Here is a 19,748-nt window from a genome sequence, read left to right as displayed (position 1 = left end):
CAATGTAATAGGAGGATGCAAAGAGAATGGAAAGCAAAATCGGCACACTTATGAGTTTCACAGCATGCTATTGGCTTGAGCTGGCTAAGTTGAAAGGTGAAGCTCCCTTGTTCTTTCAGACAGTCTGTGATTTAGCACGCTGTTTAATGTACATTGTCTCTATCCTTTAAATTAGGAGTAACAGCTTGGTTTCTGCTATTCTAGATGACAGCACTGGAATCAACACCTGAGAAAACTTTAAACTAATATACTTAGAAATATTTACTATACAGGGCTTCTTCTTAAATTAGTATAATGTTATTTTCCTTCCTAATAAATCTAGATGAGTACCTGAGTACTGAGTAAAATATGATAATTGAGAACCATATATATATATATATATATATATATATATATATGGAATATTTCAAATGATATCATAAAGAAAAAAATAGTAACTAATAATTATCCTGCTATTAGGGGGTTACTAGCTTCTTAGAAAATGTTTTGAAGATGAAGACCACACAACTGCACTCTCCTATAGAAATCTTATTCTCAAAAAGAATAAAGAATTCACAAGGATAGATCCAATTAAATGATAATTAAAAAAATGATAATTAAATGTCTTTGCCACATCAAAGTTGGAAAGATTGAATTGATGGCAAAACTCAAGAAAAAATATATTCTAGCAAATGATTGATTTGAATTAATGTTACAATCTATTTTGATATGATTATAGATACAACAATAGGAATATCTAAATATCTTTGCTACTAATACATTTTATCAGCAGTCAATTGTCTTGGGCAATAAAAGCCAATGAACAATTAAAAATAAGTGTCCTACTTTTTTCTTAATAAGTTCAATTTAACTTTCTTCAAGAAATAAGGTTTTTATATTACTAGAATATATTTTTTCTTTATACAGGATCAAGAAGATGGCGGTGCCTTTTTAAAATCAAACAAGCAAGAATCTACATAATAATTATTATTCCCTTTATACAGACATGGAAATAAAGGATGCTGAGTAGATGGCTGAATGAAAGAACTGACTCTCAAACCTCCGTGCTACCACTGACACCTTTATCTAAATACAGAATAACAATAGTCTATGTAGTCAGACAACACTTTGAATTATGATAAAATTATTATTTCCAATCATTATTTACTCTTTTCCAATTGTTATTTCTTGTTACTTGATGATATGAATTTTAAATAATTAATAATATCTACTTTTTATTTACATTTTATACTAATATATTTTAGCAACTTCACATAATTTAGCACCCATTACACAAATACACTAGTTATTTTCTTACAGCACAAAACATTATCTTGTGTTTGCTGTTCTGTAATATGGAAGTTTGTTTTAAAAATATAAAATGTGGTGAAAATATAACTGTTACATGAAATTGTATTAATTATCTATTCTTTTTAGGAAAACCACTGGTCTCATTTCTTCCTAATGGAAAAGTCTAGAAAACCTGATCATACTTTCACTAGCTTTATTATAAGCTTATACCTAAAGAAAAAGCACAAAACTCACTAAGTAACTGAATATAATAATTCCGGAAATTTGTGTTACATAAAACCTCTACTGATATGATGAAGAAATACCATTTTGAAGAGAACATTTTGTGGAAAGTCCAAGCATCTGCATTAAAAGCAATCTCCCATGATTCAGAATACGGATGATGTAATCGTGAAGGGAAGAATACACTACACAACGCATAACCAAACTCAACACCACACTGCTCTGCTCTCCTGAAGAGTGTAAAGAGAAACCGTGTGACTTCACTCTGTTCACAGAAGGACTGCCATATGCTCTGAGAACTGCATGCAAGAATGGCAGCTTGTTGCAAAATGGGTGAAATGCCTTGAAATAATTCTGAAGACGATAAAAATGTCTTTAACACAGGACTGTTTTCCTCTACTTTAAAAGGCAGAAATGTCTCTTTGGTATCAATTTCAAGCATCAGTGGAGATTCAAGTCATTTTGTATATTTTACCAAGAAAAAAAAAATACATGGCATGTGTTAGTGACCACCTTTTTCACAGGTAAATTAGTGTCTGGTGACAGTTTGAGAAGAAGCTGGTAACTGTTTGAGAAGAAGTAAAACATACATATTTTAATTTCTTGTCTAAGGTTAGCTTCTTCAATTTATTAAGATTTAATTGTGTGTTCTACATTTTTTCCCACTTTCCCCTTCCTCCTCTGTTCCCTTTCCCTGGCCCCTTCTCCTGTCTATCCCCACCACCCATCCACTCCTTTTTCCTACAGAAATTAGCAGGCCTTGCATCAGATTCCACATAGTTTTCCACCTTAAGTTGAGGCAGGACCAAGAACCTCCCTCTGAAATAGGGAAGGGCGAAGCCTCCTTTCAAGGGGAATAGGATTCAAAAAAAGCCAATTTATGCTCCAAGGACAGGTCCTGATCTTACTGCTAGGGGTTCCACAAATAGATATTTGTCACCTACATGCAGAGAGCCTGTGTTTGTCCCATGCAGGCTCCCTACCTGTACGTTGGGAGTTAAGAGTCGGTGAGCTCCCAAGAGCTCAGGTCATGTCTCTCTTTGAATTCCTCTGTCATATCTTTGCTCCCATTGTTCTTGTAATCCCTCTACCCTCTCTTCAACTGGACTTCTGGAGTTCAGTCCAGCACTTGACTATGGATCTCGGCATCTGATTTCATCTGTTACTGAATAAAAAGGCTCTCTGAACATGAGGTTTCAGGTTGGTCGAGTTGGGGCAGCAGGAAGGGGGGGGGGGGGGTAATGAAAGCGACATCTTGATAGAGGGAGCCATTTTGGGGTTAAGGAGAAACCTCCTGCCAGGGAATATCCCAGGAATCCTCAAAGATGACCCCTGCTAAAACTCCAAGCAATAGTGAAGAGAGTGCCTGAACTGACCTTCTCCTATAATCACATTGGAGACTACCTTAATTGTACATTTTACTTTTGAGACAGAGAATGGCTAGGTTTTCCACTTTCGAGGAAAATAACTAAACAATCCTCAACAAACCCTCCTGTCTCAACCTCCCCAGTGCTGGGTTATATTCATTCACAGCCATTCCCAGGAACCCATTTTTCTACGATCAATTCATCAAACACTATTATCTCCCATTTTTGCCTATTTTATACAAAGCAACAAATTGTACGCTAATATAAAAATAAGCCAATCAAATCAAAAGAATTAATTATTATTGAGTATATTGAGGTGTACAAAAACCTAAATATAGTGCCAGTAAAAAAGAGCATTTTTTGAGAAAATGGAGTTATTTCAGTAATGTAGTCAACCCTAAAGTCCTCCTCTAAGATATATAAAAAGGTGGTTTGTCCAAAATAATAAATTCGGCATAAATCAAGTGCATGCTTTGAGTTATAAGTAACACTGGATAACAATATTAAAATTAATACCACAAAGTATTCATCTTCAAATGAAATAACTTTCACTACCTAATACTGTCAGAAGTTCCATTGACAGAATAGTTTATGTGACAACTTTAAAACGCACGTAAACATTTTTTCTTTTATTTCACCCAAAGCATCATTTTCTAAGCAAATTTGAAGACATTAGAAATACAAGAACATGTTTAGTGTGATGAATGATGTTTCTTTGATAATATCATAAACATGATGAAACAAGAAAATAGAACAGAAGATGGGCTTAATATACAGTCTGCAATTATGTGTTTAAATAAGATATCAGGATGGTTCTAAGCATAGAATTTTAGATCATCACAAAACAACACAGAACACAATTTTCCACATAAAAATGCATACAGAAAATGGCAAGAGAAAAAAAAATAAGAAAAAGAAAAAAAGATAAATATTTTTAGGAAATGCTATCCAAAAATTGACAATACTGTTTGTTACATGTATTTTACTATACTAGTATCAAACTTTTTGTATTCAAAATACCAAGTAGACTTATATTACAAAAAAATAATATATAGACTGAATTTTTGTTATTCATTCTCCCTCCTTTGTAATTTATGCTTTCAAATTGTTTTAAAATTGATGTTATTCAGTATCAGAAGATATGACCTGGGAACTCAAGCAAGTGAAAGCATTTTGACTACAAAAATACAAGATTTATATGTGTATTGAGTACATTAGTATGATAGCATTTTTTGTGTATTGTCATCATATTTTGTTATAATCTATAAGTTAGCCTTTTATTATTTTAAACCATGTTAAGAGATGGAAAAGTATTTCTTCATTTCTTTTTTGTTTAAACATAATAGCACATTAAAAACAATGTCTGCAGGTGGAGAATGTAAGATAAAATTCAAAACTATACACTAAAATTTGACTACAATAGTATCACTATTCATCAATTTGCAAACTTATTTTCTTATAAAATTACAATGGACTACCTGGATTATTGTCATGAGTACAGCATGATCCTATTTTACCAATGTTATAATATTTTAACTGAGGACACGATCTCGGAACAAGTTGACAGAGTAGTACTGGTATATGTTTCTGTCTCCACATGATAATCATATTCCTATTAAATATCCCCCACCAGAACCTTAAACGTTGAAATTTAGAAGAACAGACAGCAGTTCAACACTTTCAAGTCACCTCCTCCCTTGGAACACACCAGTTTGAAAATCGATCCACACTGAATTTTGAGAACCCTAGACTTATATGTAGGAGCCAAGTCACTAGTAACTGTTATTTGGACTTTTGGATATTTATAAGTCTGTTTTTCTCATTTACTTAAATCGCATGAAAATTTTTCTATTCTCTCTCTCTCTCTCTCTCTCTCTCTCTCTCTCTCTCTCTGCGTGTGTGTGTGTGTGTGTGTGTGTGTGTGTGTGTGTGTGTGCGTGTGTGTAAGTCCTGGTTTTCCCTCTGTATTCCTGAAAGGCTGAAACTCACTCTGTAGACTAGGCAGGCCTTGAACTCACAGGTATTCATTCACCTGCTGACCTCTACCTCCACAGTGCTGGAGTTAAGTCATGAAACACCACCTCCTGGCTGTTACTTTTCCATTAGATTATATTATCTCCCATTTAATTCTGCTGCCAATTAATTAGATTCTTTTAATGGATGTTTCAGGCCAAATATTCAATTACTCCCCATAATCCACCTCATCTATGCTATTCTCCTTTTGTGTGCTGATGCCAGGAATACTAAATGTTACTTTTTGTTTTCCCTCAACTGAGACTCAAACACTAGGTGATGCACGAGCTCAGACTTTGCTTTATTTTTCACTTTGTTTCGAGGGCAGTGCAGAGCGATTCTATGACCGTGGTCTCATTTGTGTTCTTGAGGTCTCATTTTCAGTTACTCCATCAGGCCTTCACTCGTTTCCCAAGTCAAAAGGGCCAGCCTTTCTCATGCAGCTCAGTTATGATTTCAGCACAGCATCTATAACTAGCACGTTATCACCCAATGCCTTTTTCATGTCTATTGTGAACTTAATGAAGAAGGGTTTTTTTTTCACTTTTCTTCAGTACTATATATTTTATATAAAGAAAGAAAAGTGGAAAGAAAATAATGGAAAGGAGGAAAAAGAGGGAACGAGTATGCAGCAGATAAAAGAAAAAAAAACAGTGAAATTGACTGAAAATGAATAGAAAACTAGAAAGATGAAAATCAAATAAATTATATGTTCAAAAAATAAGTTTAAGTAAACGAATAGGTAATTAAATATAGTGGAACATAGTAGTGAAGAAAGTAGAAAAACCAGTCTAATTGAGCCTTAGGAATAATCTGTCCTAAAAGAAAAGCTACAGTTGAATCCTAACTAGACAGTTTGGGGAATTTTAGGCACAGATGTTATTGGGCCCGAGGAAAATGCACACAAAGCTGATTTTATACACATGAGACAAACACAGAGTAAATTCTTAGACTTTTGTAATGATAGCAATAACCTCTTCCATTCTTGTTTGTAAAACAGTTATTAATTTAAATATTGGGAAAATAAGCACATATTATCTCAACAACCAAGACAAACAGAGCATGATGAATGAGATGTAAATTAATATGTGATATTATCAGATGTCGCAAACAATTTCAGAATAAAAAAAGGACTATAATCTTGCATTATGGAAGGATTATTTGAAATGCTTTTGGAATATACAGTTTGTCTCTTCTTCACCCTGACTTTGGAAATCTGATATTTTACACTTGCCAGCTTATTGATTGGTGTGTGTGAGTGTGTGTGTGTGTGTGTGTGTGTGTACACTTGCACACGAGTGTGCCCTAGTGAGCATTTTTATGTCAGTTGAAAATTTGGAGAAATTTTCTATCTACTTCCACCATGTGTTTTCTGCTCATTAAACCCAGGGACTGTAAGCTTTTTACTCACCCAGCTATCTCACCACAATCTGTCCGAACATTTTATTTCTCACATTGTGAATTAAGAGTATGCAAAAACAGCTGCTATATGATTTTAAAAATGCTAGAATAGACTTCCTCACACAAATTTTCTCTTAACTTTTGTTCCAACACTAAGACACATCACACAAGAGACATCACACAGGACAGATCATTTACACTCATCTTCATCTAGATGTTTAATCATTTTTGAGTTTTCCTTTTCTTATAATTGACAAATCCTCTTTCTGTACCACTTTATCCATGCAACTTTTTTCTTGAAAATTCAGTTAATATCTAATATTCATCCCAATGACATCATCCCATAATTGGCAATAAGTAAAACTTGCAATAAAAGTTTACTAACTGATTCTTGGATGGACATTACTCCGTATCCATCAAAACTTAGTCAAATAATTTATAAAGTAAATTTATCAATGTGATGATGCCAATGAGAGTTAAACCATAGCAAACCTAATCAAAGTTAGCAAAACATATGAAAACACTACTAATTACCTGAAAGTATTTAAAGTATATTTACAAGAGATCATATAATTTAATGGCATGCACATCTTTAGCATCAAATAATTATTTGACACAGATGATGGTCTGTCTTAATAAAGATGCTAAAGCTTTGTATTATATCAAACCCTTTCACTAAATAGACCTGTCTTTTTAAGTTCCTGTGTTCGGGAGTCTGGCCTCACAGAGATATAAACTGCAAGCCCTGGACCTACTTAGGTCTGAACCAAGAACTCTGCTTTTCTGCTAACATTGTTACGCTGGGTGTTCTTTTGTGACTTCTAATAGTGGGAATGGTGCATTTCTGGCTCTTTTGCCTACAACTGAGACTCTTTTCCTCCTTCTAGATTGCCTTGTCCAGCTTTCATAGGACTTTTTTCTTGTCTTACTGGATATTATTTGTCTTATCTGTCTGTTTTTAGAAAATATGGTGTTTTCTGAAGAGGAAATAGAGAGGGAGCAGGTGTATTTGTGTGTGGGGGGGATGCGGGGGTAGGCTAGAAAGAGTGGAGGTTGGATAAACCATGTTTGCATGTGTAGTATGAGAAAAGAATCTACTTTAAATAATTTTTAAAAAATGCCAGGTGCTTGAAGATTTTATTTGAATCTTATATAAGTTTTTAAGAACTTACTTGAAATGCAAGTTACAAGTAAAAATTTCTGTTTGTTTTTAATGTAATTGCTTAACTCAGTGAATATGATGCTTAAATCAGCATATTTCTCTTAAAACTAAAATAAAAGTAGCCTTTTTTTTTTTAATCGAGAGAGTGATATTTAAACTGTATTTTCTTTTCAGCTTTAGTTTTGTTAGTAAGTCTGCTTCATAGTCATCCTCAGCGATAGACAACGAACAATAATTTTATAAACATATAACACTCTATGGATATGAAACACTATTGTTAAGTGAACTGTGAAAGAGTCACTGTTCTCTGCAAAGCCAACATTGGCGATGTCTAGAAACCTTGTACAAATATTTCACTCCACACATTGTTGAAGTCATCTTGTTAATTTATACTAGGAAGTTCAAAAAAGACTAATGATCATTCTGTCTTTGTAGAGACAACACCCTTGGTTAAAGATACAGATATTTTCATTATAAAAGTTAGAGTGATCTAGAATATTCCTTAAGAAATGACATTAATTACCTTTATATGAAAAAATAGATATCATTATGTTATAGTCTCTAAAAATATAATAAAGTGAATGAATGCTGTTATATGTCGAATTTATTGTTACTATGGTATGGCTGATCAAAAATTTTCTTGTTCAAAAATACCCAAGTATTTCTATGATCTATTATTAAATTCTATTTAAAATGTTAATCTTATACAGTCTTATATTCTGATACCACTCCTGGGAATAAACCCAAGAGATGCCCGATCATATGACAAGAGCATTTGTTCAACTATGTTTATAGCAGTATTATTTGTAATAGCCAGAACCTGGAAACAACCTAGATGCCCTTCAATGGAAGAATGGATGAAGAAAGTGTGGAATATCTACACATTAGAGTACTACGCTGCGGTAAAAAACAATGACTTCTCGAATTTTGCATGCAAATGGATGGAAATAGAAAACACTATCCTGAGTGAGGTAACCCAGACCCAAAAAGATGAATATGGGATGTACTCACTCATAATTGGTTTCTAGCCATAAACAAGGGTCACGGAGTCTACAATTGGTGATCCCAAAGAAGCTAAGTAAGAAGGTTAACCAAAGGAAAAACATATAGTTGTCCTCTTGGCTATGGGAAGTAGACAAAATGGCCGGGGAGAAAATTGAGATCTTGGGGGTGGGGTGGGATGGGGGTAAGGGGAGATGGGGAGAGAAAAGGGAGAAGGGGAGAATGGGGGGAACTTGGGGAAAAAGGAGGATTGGGATAAAGGAAGGTTGGATAGGGGAGCACGGAAGCACAATTCTTAGTTAAGGGAGCCACCTTAGAGTTTGCAAGAGACTTGAACCTAGAGTGGCTCCCAGGTGCCCAAGCCAAGGTCCCCAGTTAGTTCCTTGGGCAGCTGAGGATAGGGAACCTGAAATGACCCTATCCTATAGCAATACTGACGAATATTGCATATCATCATAGAACCTTCATCTGGTGATGGATGGAGATAGAGACAGAGACCCACACTGGAGCACTGGACTGAGCTCCCAAGGTCCCAATGAGGAGCAGGAGGGAGAACATGAGCAAAGAAGTCGGGACCAAGAGGGGTGCACCCACCCACTGAGACAGTGGAGCTGATCTATTGGGAGCTCACCAAGACCAGCTGGACTGTGGCTGAAAAAGCATGGGATAAAACTGGACTCTCTGAGCATGGCGAACAATGAGGGCTGATGAGAAGCCAAGGACAATGGCACGGGGTTTTGAACCTACGTAATGTGCTGGCTTTGTGGGAGCCTAGCCAGTTTGGATGTTCACCTTCCTAGAAATGGACGGAGAGTGGAGGACCTAGGACTTACCACAGGGCAGGGAACCCTGACTGCTCTTTGGACTGGAGAGGGAGGGGGAGAGGAGTGGGGGGAGGGGGAGAAGGGTGGGAGGAGGGGGAGAAGGGTGGGAGAAGGGGGAGGGAAATGGGAGGCTGGGAGGAGGTGGAAACTTGTTTTTTTTTCTTCTTTTCTCAATAAAAAAATGGAAAAAAAATGGAAAAAAAATTGCTGTTTCATATTGAGCTAGCCTGGTTATTATGCCGCCTACAGAGTATAGGTGTATATCATCAGACTTCAAAACTGTCAGCCAGACGCAGAACCCAATGTCAGGAGCATGCTCTGAGGGTAGATGCAAAACTGCCCCCGATTTTTCCTTCTCTGTATACCTGTGGCCTGCCAGCAACTATTCTCTGAAGGCAGCAGAAACTATCCCGTCTGAACCTTGAAGATCTGACAAAAGGACCACGGGGTTCAGTCTACACACCAATGTATCCAGGGAAAGGGAACCGTGTCATTTGTACTTTCTTGGAAGAATGGTTCTTGGGGAAAAATATATCATTTTAATGCCAAGTTAAATATATAACATTTTTCAAGTTAAAAAAAATACCCAAGTATTTCTATGATCTATTATTAAATTCTATTTAAAATGTTAATCTTATACAGTCTTATATTCTGTATAATCTATAATCTCAAAAATGAATACTGAATAAATTAATGAGAATGAATGAATAGTACTCAGTTGATATGAGTTCTAGATTCTCCTTTAGCCTCTCCAAAAGGTAATCTATAAAATTATAGTGTAATAATACATTATCTGAGATTTAAATAAATGAAGAAAAAAGCAGATATTGTGTGTTTTATATAGTTACATATTTAAGCTTTCATTGAGGTAAATTCTTAGTTGTTTTTCTTTAGTTCATAGTGGTTTAGAGTTAGTTCTACAGAGAATTGTGTATATATACTAAGAAATAATTTCAAAATGTATCTTATAATCAAATTAAATAATTCTAATAATATTTATTTGTGACTATTTAAATGATATTTTAATTAAAATATATGAATTTTTAATAAAATATCACATATTTTAGTTTATTTACATTAATAGTATCTTCCTTTAAACACAGTTTGGCAATTTTAAACTGGTTTTGGATTTATACTTCTATTCATCACAAATATCCACTGAGAGTATTTCTTATAGGTGCACCTAAGGTAACACAATTCCAAACTGTCAACTCCTAATCTATCTTCTAGTATCAGTTCAAGAATGAATTCCATTTGACTTGAGTTTTGACTTTCATGCACTTGCTTCAGTGTCTTTTAAAATACTGCAAGGAAAATGTTTCTTAAGTTAAATTTCAGTTATTTCAAATATATAGAGAGACTACTTAGCCAGATACCAGTGATTGACAGGGTAAATTAGAAAGGAGGAGATGTTTGGGGATGGCAGGGTAAATAAACACTAGAGATGGTGCACTAGTCTGTGGCATGGACTGTACTGATCACATACTGTTCATTAAAATTCTACAGATTTAAATGTCATGATAATAATAAAACAACTAGCGTATGTTAAAAACTTAGTCTGAAATCGTTTTTCCTATTTTTTTTTTAAAATATATTCCTCTAAGGCAGCAGGAATATTTATTTGTTTATTTGTTGTGGCAATGGTCTCAAACTCATTATTTTAAATCAGAAAGCTTAACAAGGAGAACAGAATGATATCTCAAAGTAGATTTCTGTGCTTTGAATTCAGTGCTCCCATAGACTTTCTGTTACTTATATTAATCTGAAAGTACACTTGATTACGTAGGAAAAGCATTTGGAATTTGTTCCTAGGGAGAGTGTATAATGATGATTGATAAATAACTATTTGTAAACTATCCATTAATTAAAAAAACTATTATTTATAAAAATGGACATAGCAACAGGAAACTTAACTTTTCACAAATATATATATATATATATATATATATATATATATATGCACTTAAGTCCCCTACAACCAAGTGTCCATTACCAAATTTCAGCTTTTCTTTTGAGTCTTGCTGTGTTTTTAAGTACCATGCATTCTAACTAAAGATACTTCATTTTATTCGAACAGTTGTAAAAGGATATACAAATATCTACTAATGATTTTTAAATTTACCAAAATAAATTAATTGCAATAGGCATACAAAAAGGTAACGAGAGATAGAAAAGTATTCTAGTACTAAACATCATTAATTTATGAACACTGAAAACTACACTACACGAAACTTTCCAATGTTTATGCTCTAGGGCATAATTCAACCTCAGCTAAATAGCATGCACTGTACCATCTCTGGATTTGTTAAAATAAAATTGATTGACTTTATAATTCATTCCTGTTTAATTAAAGGTATATTTTTGTTTTGAAAATATGTACAAAACCTGTCATAAGGCTTTTCATTCTTAGACATTTGGAATTTGAAGCCATACAGAAATTAGCACAATATGAGTGTGGTTTCATGGGAATATTATTTTCTTTATTACATTTATTTTTAACAAAATAGTTAAAATAGTGAGAAAATAAAAAGTGTGTTTTTTTTTAAAAAAAGGAACCATTGTTATGGCAGTATAATGAGCAATAATCATTTTAATTTTACCAATTTAAGTGTATATTTAATTTTTATTTTAACAGACATTTTCTGGATACATACATGGTACCAAACTACACTAGTAAAAGTCAATGCAGTGAAGAAGAACGAGGATAGTTTCTTGGAACATTGTATCCTAAGAGTTTCTAAGAATACACAAGGTAAATCCTATGGTTAGGATTTACCTATGGTTAGGATTTACCTACACATCCCAAAAGCAAGTTATGCTTAGATAGTTTAATGTTTCTAGAGATGACAGTTTCATATCAGGAGATGAAATTATAATCATCTATGCAAATGAAGGATGAGAAGTTGCAGAGCCCCGTCACATTGTAAAAAAAAAAAAAATCTTTTAAAAGAAAGTCTAAAATGACAGTAAAAGACAGGAACAAGAATTCACTGTAAGGTGTGTATATGTTATGTGTTTATGTATGAATGTATATATATATATATATGTGTGTGTGTATGTATTATGTATTTAGAAATATATATGTATTGCACATGTAAGTATATATATATATCAATTAACAAAAATGTTATGAATTTGAAAAAGTACAGGAAGTGGCCTATGACAGAGTTAGAAAGAAGAAAAGGGGAAAGTGGAAAACAGTGTAATTATATTACAATCATAATAATAAAATAAATCATTTATGAATAAATAAATCATTTAAAGTTGATAAGAAGCAAAGCATGGTGTGTTAGCCAAACTCGAATACAAATCATATTACAGTAAAAAGACAATGAAAGAAAGAGAGGGAGAGAAGAAACGAAGGAAGGAAGGAAGGAAGGAAGGAAGGAAGGAAAAAGAAAGAAAGCAAGCTGCAGTGTTTGTGAGAGTTTCAGGAGATAAATTTTGAGATTGAAGTAATATTCAGCTTATGGGTTTCCATCCCATCACTAAGTTTGGGCCTGATAGGGGCTGTCCTATAAAGGAAACTATAGAGAATGGAGAAGAATGTGAACGGTTTGGATTGTATTAATTCTCATTTCAATGATACACATACACTCAATAACCTGTTTCTAACATTGTATAAAATTTCAATACACCAGTTTTCTCTATGAACTAGTAGGAAGAACTTTTTGAAGGCAGATGACATGTAATACATGGCTCCATTAACATTCAATTTCTCAGGAAGTACTCGGGTGTTTAGTATGAACCAGAAGAATATTTTTTTCAAAGACCAAGCCTTTGACATCCACCAACCCCAATTTAGATATTTATACCTGCTAGGAATCATATCACTGAAAACTGTTTAATGTCAGAAAATGTAGCTGTTATTTTAGGGCTTGTCAAAACTGTGATTCCCATGGGATAATAGGAGTGATGCACGTTTAAAGGAATATTCATGGCTAATGTGTGCCATTTTTCTAAAGCTAACAAATTCAATGGATAAACAGAATCAGATATGTTTTTAGATACTGGAGTTAACAGTAGAACCAGTATAATTGAATTCAATTTGGTACAAATATGATAACTAAATGGATGAAAATAATAATTAATAAAAGAACATTTAAATGCCGTCTGCATAATCTTTTCTCTATTGTGGCAACATAAAAATCATGAAGAATATTTTTCATAGAGTCCTGTATAGAATCATCATTTAAAAATAAACATAGAAAGGAAACAAGTCTTTTAAACACCACTAAAACATTCCGACAGCAGCTGATACATGACTTCAAATCTATCAAGGTAAACATCTTGACGTTAAAATTTATATGAATAGATTTACTTTATATAAGCAACCAGTTTTCAACAAATATTTACTGTCAGTATTTACTGAGTTTTCAATTTTAAATCTGAGTAGCAACTATGCTAGTGTATAAAAAAAAACTATTGATTTGTAAATCTATACTTTTTCACAAAATGTATTGGTAAATTTTGGCAAAACTTAATTTTCATAACTTTTTATAGAGAAACAAACTTTAAGTCAACTTGTTTCCTCTTTTGAGTGATATAGCTTTATGGCTAACTTTATTCCTAGTAATAAGAATTTTGCGGTGACTTAAATATAATTTTAGTATCATGTTTTTCTCTTATGAGTAGCAATATTCATGGGAAAATGTGAATCGAGAAAAAGGATAATCTTAATAGAATGCTTTAGATGAAATTGCTATGTGCTAAAATTTTACTTAGATTATGATTTTAAGAACCATTGCAAGTACTTCTAGGATAAAAAGTGCATATATCTTAAGTGCACCCACCCACTGAGACAGTGGAGCTGATCTATTGGGAGCTCACCAAGGCCAGCTGGACTGTGACTGAAAAAGCATGGGATAAAACTGGACTCTCTGAGCATGGCGAACAATGAGGGCTGATGAGAAGCCAAGGACAATGGCACGGGTTTTGAACCTACGTAATGTGCTGGCTTTGTGGGAGCCTAGCCAGTTTGGATGTTCACCTTCCTAGAAATGGACGGAGAGGGGAGGACCTAGGACTTACCACAGGGCAGGGAACCCTGACTGCTCTTTGGACTGGAGAGGGAGGGGGAGAGGAGTGGGGGGAGGGGGAGAAGTGTGGGAGGAGGGGGAGAAGGGTGGGAGGAGGGGGAGGGAAATGGGAGGCTGGGAGGAGGTGGAAACTTGTTTTGTTTTTTTTTCTCCTTTTCTCAATAAAAAATGGAAAAAAAAAGGGCATATATCATGATCTGCATAAAACACACACAGGCACACTACATACACCACACGCAGATGAAAGAACATCTGTGAGTCTAAGAAGGAAAATGGGATGTAACATCTATTATATTTTCAATGTGTTCAATAGATATATTTTTCCAATCATCCATATCTTGATAGAAATGATCTTTTTATTTTTGATACTACTTCGAGTTTTTTCTCTGTTTTTAAGCATTATATTGTTTAGAAACCTAAAAATCTGTTTCCTGTTTTCTGCAACTTTTGAAAAGTTGACTGTATTAATTGAGGTGAAATTTTACAATATGTAAATTTTACAATTTACTCTTTCTTAAAAATACAATCTAAATTAATTGTTATTTTTGACTCTTAATATCACCCATTGCTGTTACTTTTTGAAAATTAAAACAAAACGATTTATATATGTCAGGCAATGATTAATAAAGAATAGCATCATGAAGCATAAAATAACATCAGATTTAGTTCCTTTTTCTTCAGATATTTAATTTTCTTAAGTACTAAATAATACTAAATAAGACTTTTAAATTTTATGCAAATATTTAAAATTCTTATGGAGTATACCTTCTGTGTCTTCATATATATGCAATTATTTATAGAAAATTGTATTCTGATTTTTTTTCTCAAAATTGAATGTTATGGTAAGAAAAACAGGTATTTATCCCTCATTTGTGCTATCCCTACTACTTTTAACCCTCCCACTAAATAATTTTCATTGTACTTTGATGTATGTTTTTTTAATTTCTATACTTCCAAATTATTATAATTCAGCTCTTATTATCTACATTGTTCTTCTACACCAAATTAATTTTTTTAATTCGGCAAAACTATAAGAAATAGAGGAAGCCATCTGAGAGACAAATTGTTTACTTCATTCTCTACACCTGGGCTCTCTTTCAACGCCTTCTCTAATTGGAAGCATCACCAAGTATAACTTTGTCTGTAACTAAATGGGCACAAGGAAAATAACATCGATACCTCTATGAGTAACACCTGCAAGTTCTTTAGTTCTTTCTATCTGTTCAGCATTTCGTGGTCTTCTCCTTGTACTTTGTGTGTCTGCTGGATGAGGAGAGAGCTGGTCGTTGGATGTGTTGTGATCCAGACCTGAATCTCTGAGACTTGTCTCTTGCACTCGCTGCTCCTCGGAAAGTCTATGGCTGCTGACAGCTGTAGCCCTGGATGCAGTAACCTCTGCAGGTGTGCTAGCAACAGCAAGAGCACCAGTGGCAGTCCTGATATGCTCCTCTAACTCACCAGTGGAGGTAGTGTGGGTCAATGGAGAAGAACCTGTGGGACACAGTAGCACTAGATGCTAACTTTTTCTTTTGAAGTTTATAGGATTTTGATAAGTTTAATAAATTATATTTCTACTATTACCTTAAGGATAATCAACACGGTGAAGTAAAACACAAGCACACCACTAAAATGTGAAATCCTCCAGACCTCCCCCCCAGGATTGTTTTTATCAATCTATGAGTGCAATTACAGACAAAATAAAACATTCTAACAGAATACATTAAGGTGGACAAAATTGGAGGAGAAAATTCTTTATGAAACCCTCCATCAATGATTTTCTTTTTAGTTCACCAGATGAACTTTAGTAGACACAGATTTGACAGAATAAATAATTATGTAACCACACTTTTCTCAAAATTATGCTTTGCAATATCTGGTTTCATATCAGTTCAAATTTCTGGGAAAATATCAAGCTTTATTATTTTAGAAATGCAAGTGAAAAAGAAAAATTGAAATCAAAGCATGAATGAAAAACGAAGTGGTGAAAAAGTGAGGAGCTGAAAGTATTATGTGTATGTGTTCATCTTAATCTTGTTTGCCAGGCAAGGATGCAGCCAGGGAGGACATTCGAAACCATGAGCACTTTTCTTCTTATACAGCTGATAAACTGTCTAAAAATAGCTAGCATTTTGCATTATTTAGATTCAAATTTTAGTTAAAGCAATTCTAAAATGAATAAAAGTGAACAAATAATTTCATTTATAAGTGAAAGCAACCGATACTCAATGGAAATATTTATAGGGATAGATTTTTCTCCCAACAATTATTTAAAATAGCAATTTGTATTTCTAATCATAATTAGTGTATTATATGAATGAATACTGATTTATACACATGCATTTATAAATGTATGTATCTTACGACTGTTTATTTTGCTGCAAATAGAGAACTACATAGTTCACTTCTAAATTATTTTCCAAATTAGGATTTCTTTTTAATTAATATTTGTAGAGGTTGTACATTTTTATTTGGCCTGTTTGATATTTAATAAAATTTAATCTTATTATAGGATCATGGAACTGATTAAGGACATATTTAAATGGATCTTTAAATTATTAACAAGAAGATAATAATTCCATTTTGTAGGATGAGCCATTAGTAAAACTGAAAGGTTTAGGTTTCTGCATATTTTTAAAGTAAGTGAGTGATATATGATTTATTTTCAGATATACTTCTAAATAGCTTCCATTTCAGTCAACTATGCTTAACTAGGCCTTTTGACAAACATATACAATGTGGTTTAACCATCCTGAAAGTGTAAATTGTAGCATCAGTTCAAAAAATGTCATAGATATCTACCTTGTGTTTTTCTTTTCTTGTGCTGCTCACATATTAGTGGGTGTGGTAATTCTGTTTGCATAAAACTAAAAAAGTAAGGTGGACAAATATAAAACCATTATTTCTAGGCAGGAATGTGTAGATATGATCACCATGGACTTTTCCAATATGAATTTTCAAGCTCATCAATCTCATTATAGCCTCAGAAGAATTATATCATATTATAAATGAAGGAAACAGAGCAGAAATATAAATGCAAATTAATAGATCATATTGACTAATAAATGTATTTTGAAATATCAAACAGAAAACTATTGCTTCCATGTTATTGGGGGAAGATTAGAATCCACTGTATTACATTGCCTGTGCAAATATGCTATGCTACTTACTAAAATAATATTTAATGTGGTATTCTCTCTCTATTTCTATGGACAAACAGAAACTGCTCACATGACTCCCATGTTGCAATGTTGAGTCCTTTCTCTGACATGAGAGACCATGAAGGTGAATGTAGTTAAGCTTTCTGCTGTACAATTCTATGGAAGCCAAATGAAAACCTAATACTTAAATATTTGTATTGTTTCACTATAGCATTCAAAAATCAATTTGATTTATAATTTTATTTTTTAAGAGTGTATGCGTGTGTGGGTGGGTTGGGGTGTGTGGGGTGTGTGTGTGTGTGTGTGTGTGTGTGTGTGTGTGTGTGTCAGATCACTTAGAGTGGAGTTACAAGTGGCTTTGAATCTTGCCAGGTAGGTTCTGTAACTGAATTCTTGTATTCTTTAAGAGCTCCGCTGTAAGTGTTCTTATCCACTGAACCACCTATCTAGCTTCAAGACTTTCCATTTGAAATAAGTAAATCAACTAACTATAAACAAGGCAAAATGAAATTATGAAAAATAAAGAAATTTGCACTATATCTAAAGCATGGCATGTGAGCTGAAAGAACACACCCCACCACAATACTATGATGATTAATTTGAAAAGAAAAGTGCATCTGAAAAACATTTTCTTGTTTATTTTTGATTCTTGAAAACAGGCTTTGATTGCAAATCTAATTATTCCTGAAAGTTTCTGATTGACTTCCAGAACCAATTTCTCACAGCACCCAGGCCATAGATACAAGTCCAGATTAAACAGGGAATTTGAAAACAAGTTTGATATAATTTAGAAAAAGGCTCTTCATACAACCCGGTGTTGAAGGCTTGAGCTTTAATGTCTATCTTTGATCAATGGTGATAGTAAAATTTATTTTTCCATTACTCCAAATATAAGAAGATTCAATGAATAAGCAAGAAATACTCAATTTCTTTTAAATTAAAGTATAGACAAAAATGTTTTTCCATCAGTTATTTTATAAATCAGTCATGTTTTAGCAAACACCGTACTCTTATTCCTTCCATCAACATACTAAAAAGCAAGCCAAGTGTAGATATAGATATTTGAATACCTGCTACAGACTTATATCTAGACTTGACTTGTGTCTAAAATAGAGTAGGCACTCAAAAATACACAAAGCAAATATAAATGAATGAATTGATTTAATAATAATATTGGTCAAATCAGATTATCATTAATAAGTAGGATATTTAAATGATATATTACTATAAACTTTTACCACAGAAAAGTCACATTTTTAACACTTTCATGGTTAAAAAAGGAATTCCAAGTGGGTATAGGAAACAGATTTACTGTGACCTATACTTTCAGAAACATCACTTTGAGAAAGTGTGATATTTGAACATTTAGAAGCAATGCATTGAACATTTTTTTACATGTGATAATGTAATCTGCTATAATGATGGGTTTACTGACAATATTAAGACATCTCTAAATTGAAGAGTAAATATAATTAATGAAATAAAAGGAAGAATTACATTTATTATAGTTAGATCTGTTTATAAGAGCCCTACCTAATCCTCTAATAAAGAAGATGAAACATCAGTTAACATCTTATTGTATATAATTGTAGTTATTTACATCAAACATAAATAATTTCAGAATAATGATAGTGGGACCACTTTAAGTTGAGAGTATAAGAAACATTAATTTTTTCAATCATATAAATATATTTTAAGTATGTAAATGAATTAAATAGATTTAATAGCTCAAAACCATTTAAAATGTCCACACACATGAGGCAACTGTCAATGTTGATAAAGTCCCTAAAATGAAGAGCAGTTACAAGGCATTATGAAATATGTAAAATACCTTAGAATTGAGTTCATCAACAAGGGAGTATTAAATATATAAAATAGTTTGTCCTTTCTTAAATTTAATGTTTAAATTTTTTCTTATAAAATGAAGTATGCTGTTTCACAAATGCAAAATGATTGGTCTCAACAGCACAGAAAAACATAACGAGACATACAACCAAATTAATGGAAGAAATGTACATTCAAAAGACCTGCTCATTACTCAATATAATCACGTATAAAGACTGTTTTTAACAAAATTAGATTGTCTTGTAATTAACCTCAGCTATATTTTAAAATACCATGTTTATAACACAAAAGAGATCTAAAATATAAATTTATTATTACTAATAAGACATTCCCCAGCATAACAAAAGAAGAATGAAATGATACACATATACAAAACATGCTTATACAAATCATAAGTATGTCACATTTGGAATCATGACAATGGG

The 19,748-nt window shown here is 33.1% G+C and overlaps 1 protein-coding gene across 2 annotated transcripts in view; it reads right to left on the bottom strand.

Annotated features, from left to right (window-relative positions):
• Positions 1-19,748, bottom strand: part of Csmd3 (CUB and Sushi multiple domains 3) — a 976,611-nt gene that overhangs the window by 614,758 nt on the left and 342,105 nt on the right. Inside the window, exon 7 of one of the 2 annotated variants that reach the window (XM_041637611.1) lies at positions 15,500-15,811. The exons of the other annotated variant lie outside the window; for it this stretch is intronic. Within the exon in view, the coding sequence (XP_041493545.1) occupies positions 15,500-15,811 (312 nt within the window). The remainder of the gene's footprint in view (positions 1-15,499; positions 15,812-19,748) is intronic. 2 annotated transcript variants of the gene reach the window in all.

Source organism: Microtus oregoni, unplaced genomic scaffold (assembly GCF_018167655.1).
Source record: "Microtus oregoni isolate MIOR12 unplaced genomic scaffold, Mior012 000053F_ref0000044, whole genome shotgun sequence".
Lineage (NCBI taxonomy): Eukaryota > Metazoa > Chordata > Mammalia > Rodentia > Cricetidae > Microtus > Microtus oregoni.
Note: the sequence above shows the minus strand (reverse complement) of the source record. Positions and strands in the feature narration are given on the sequence as shown.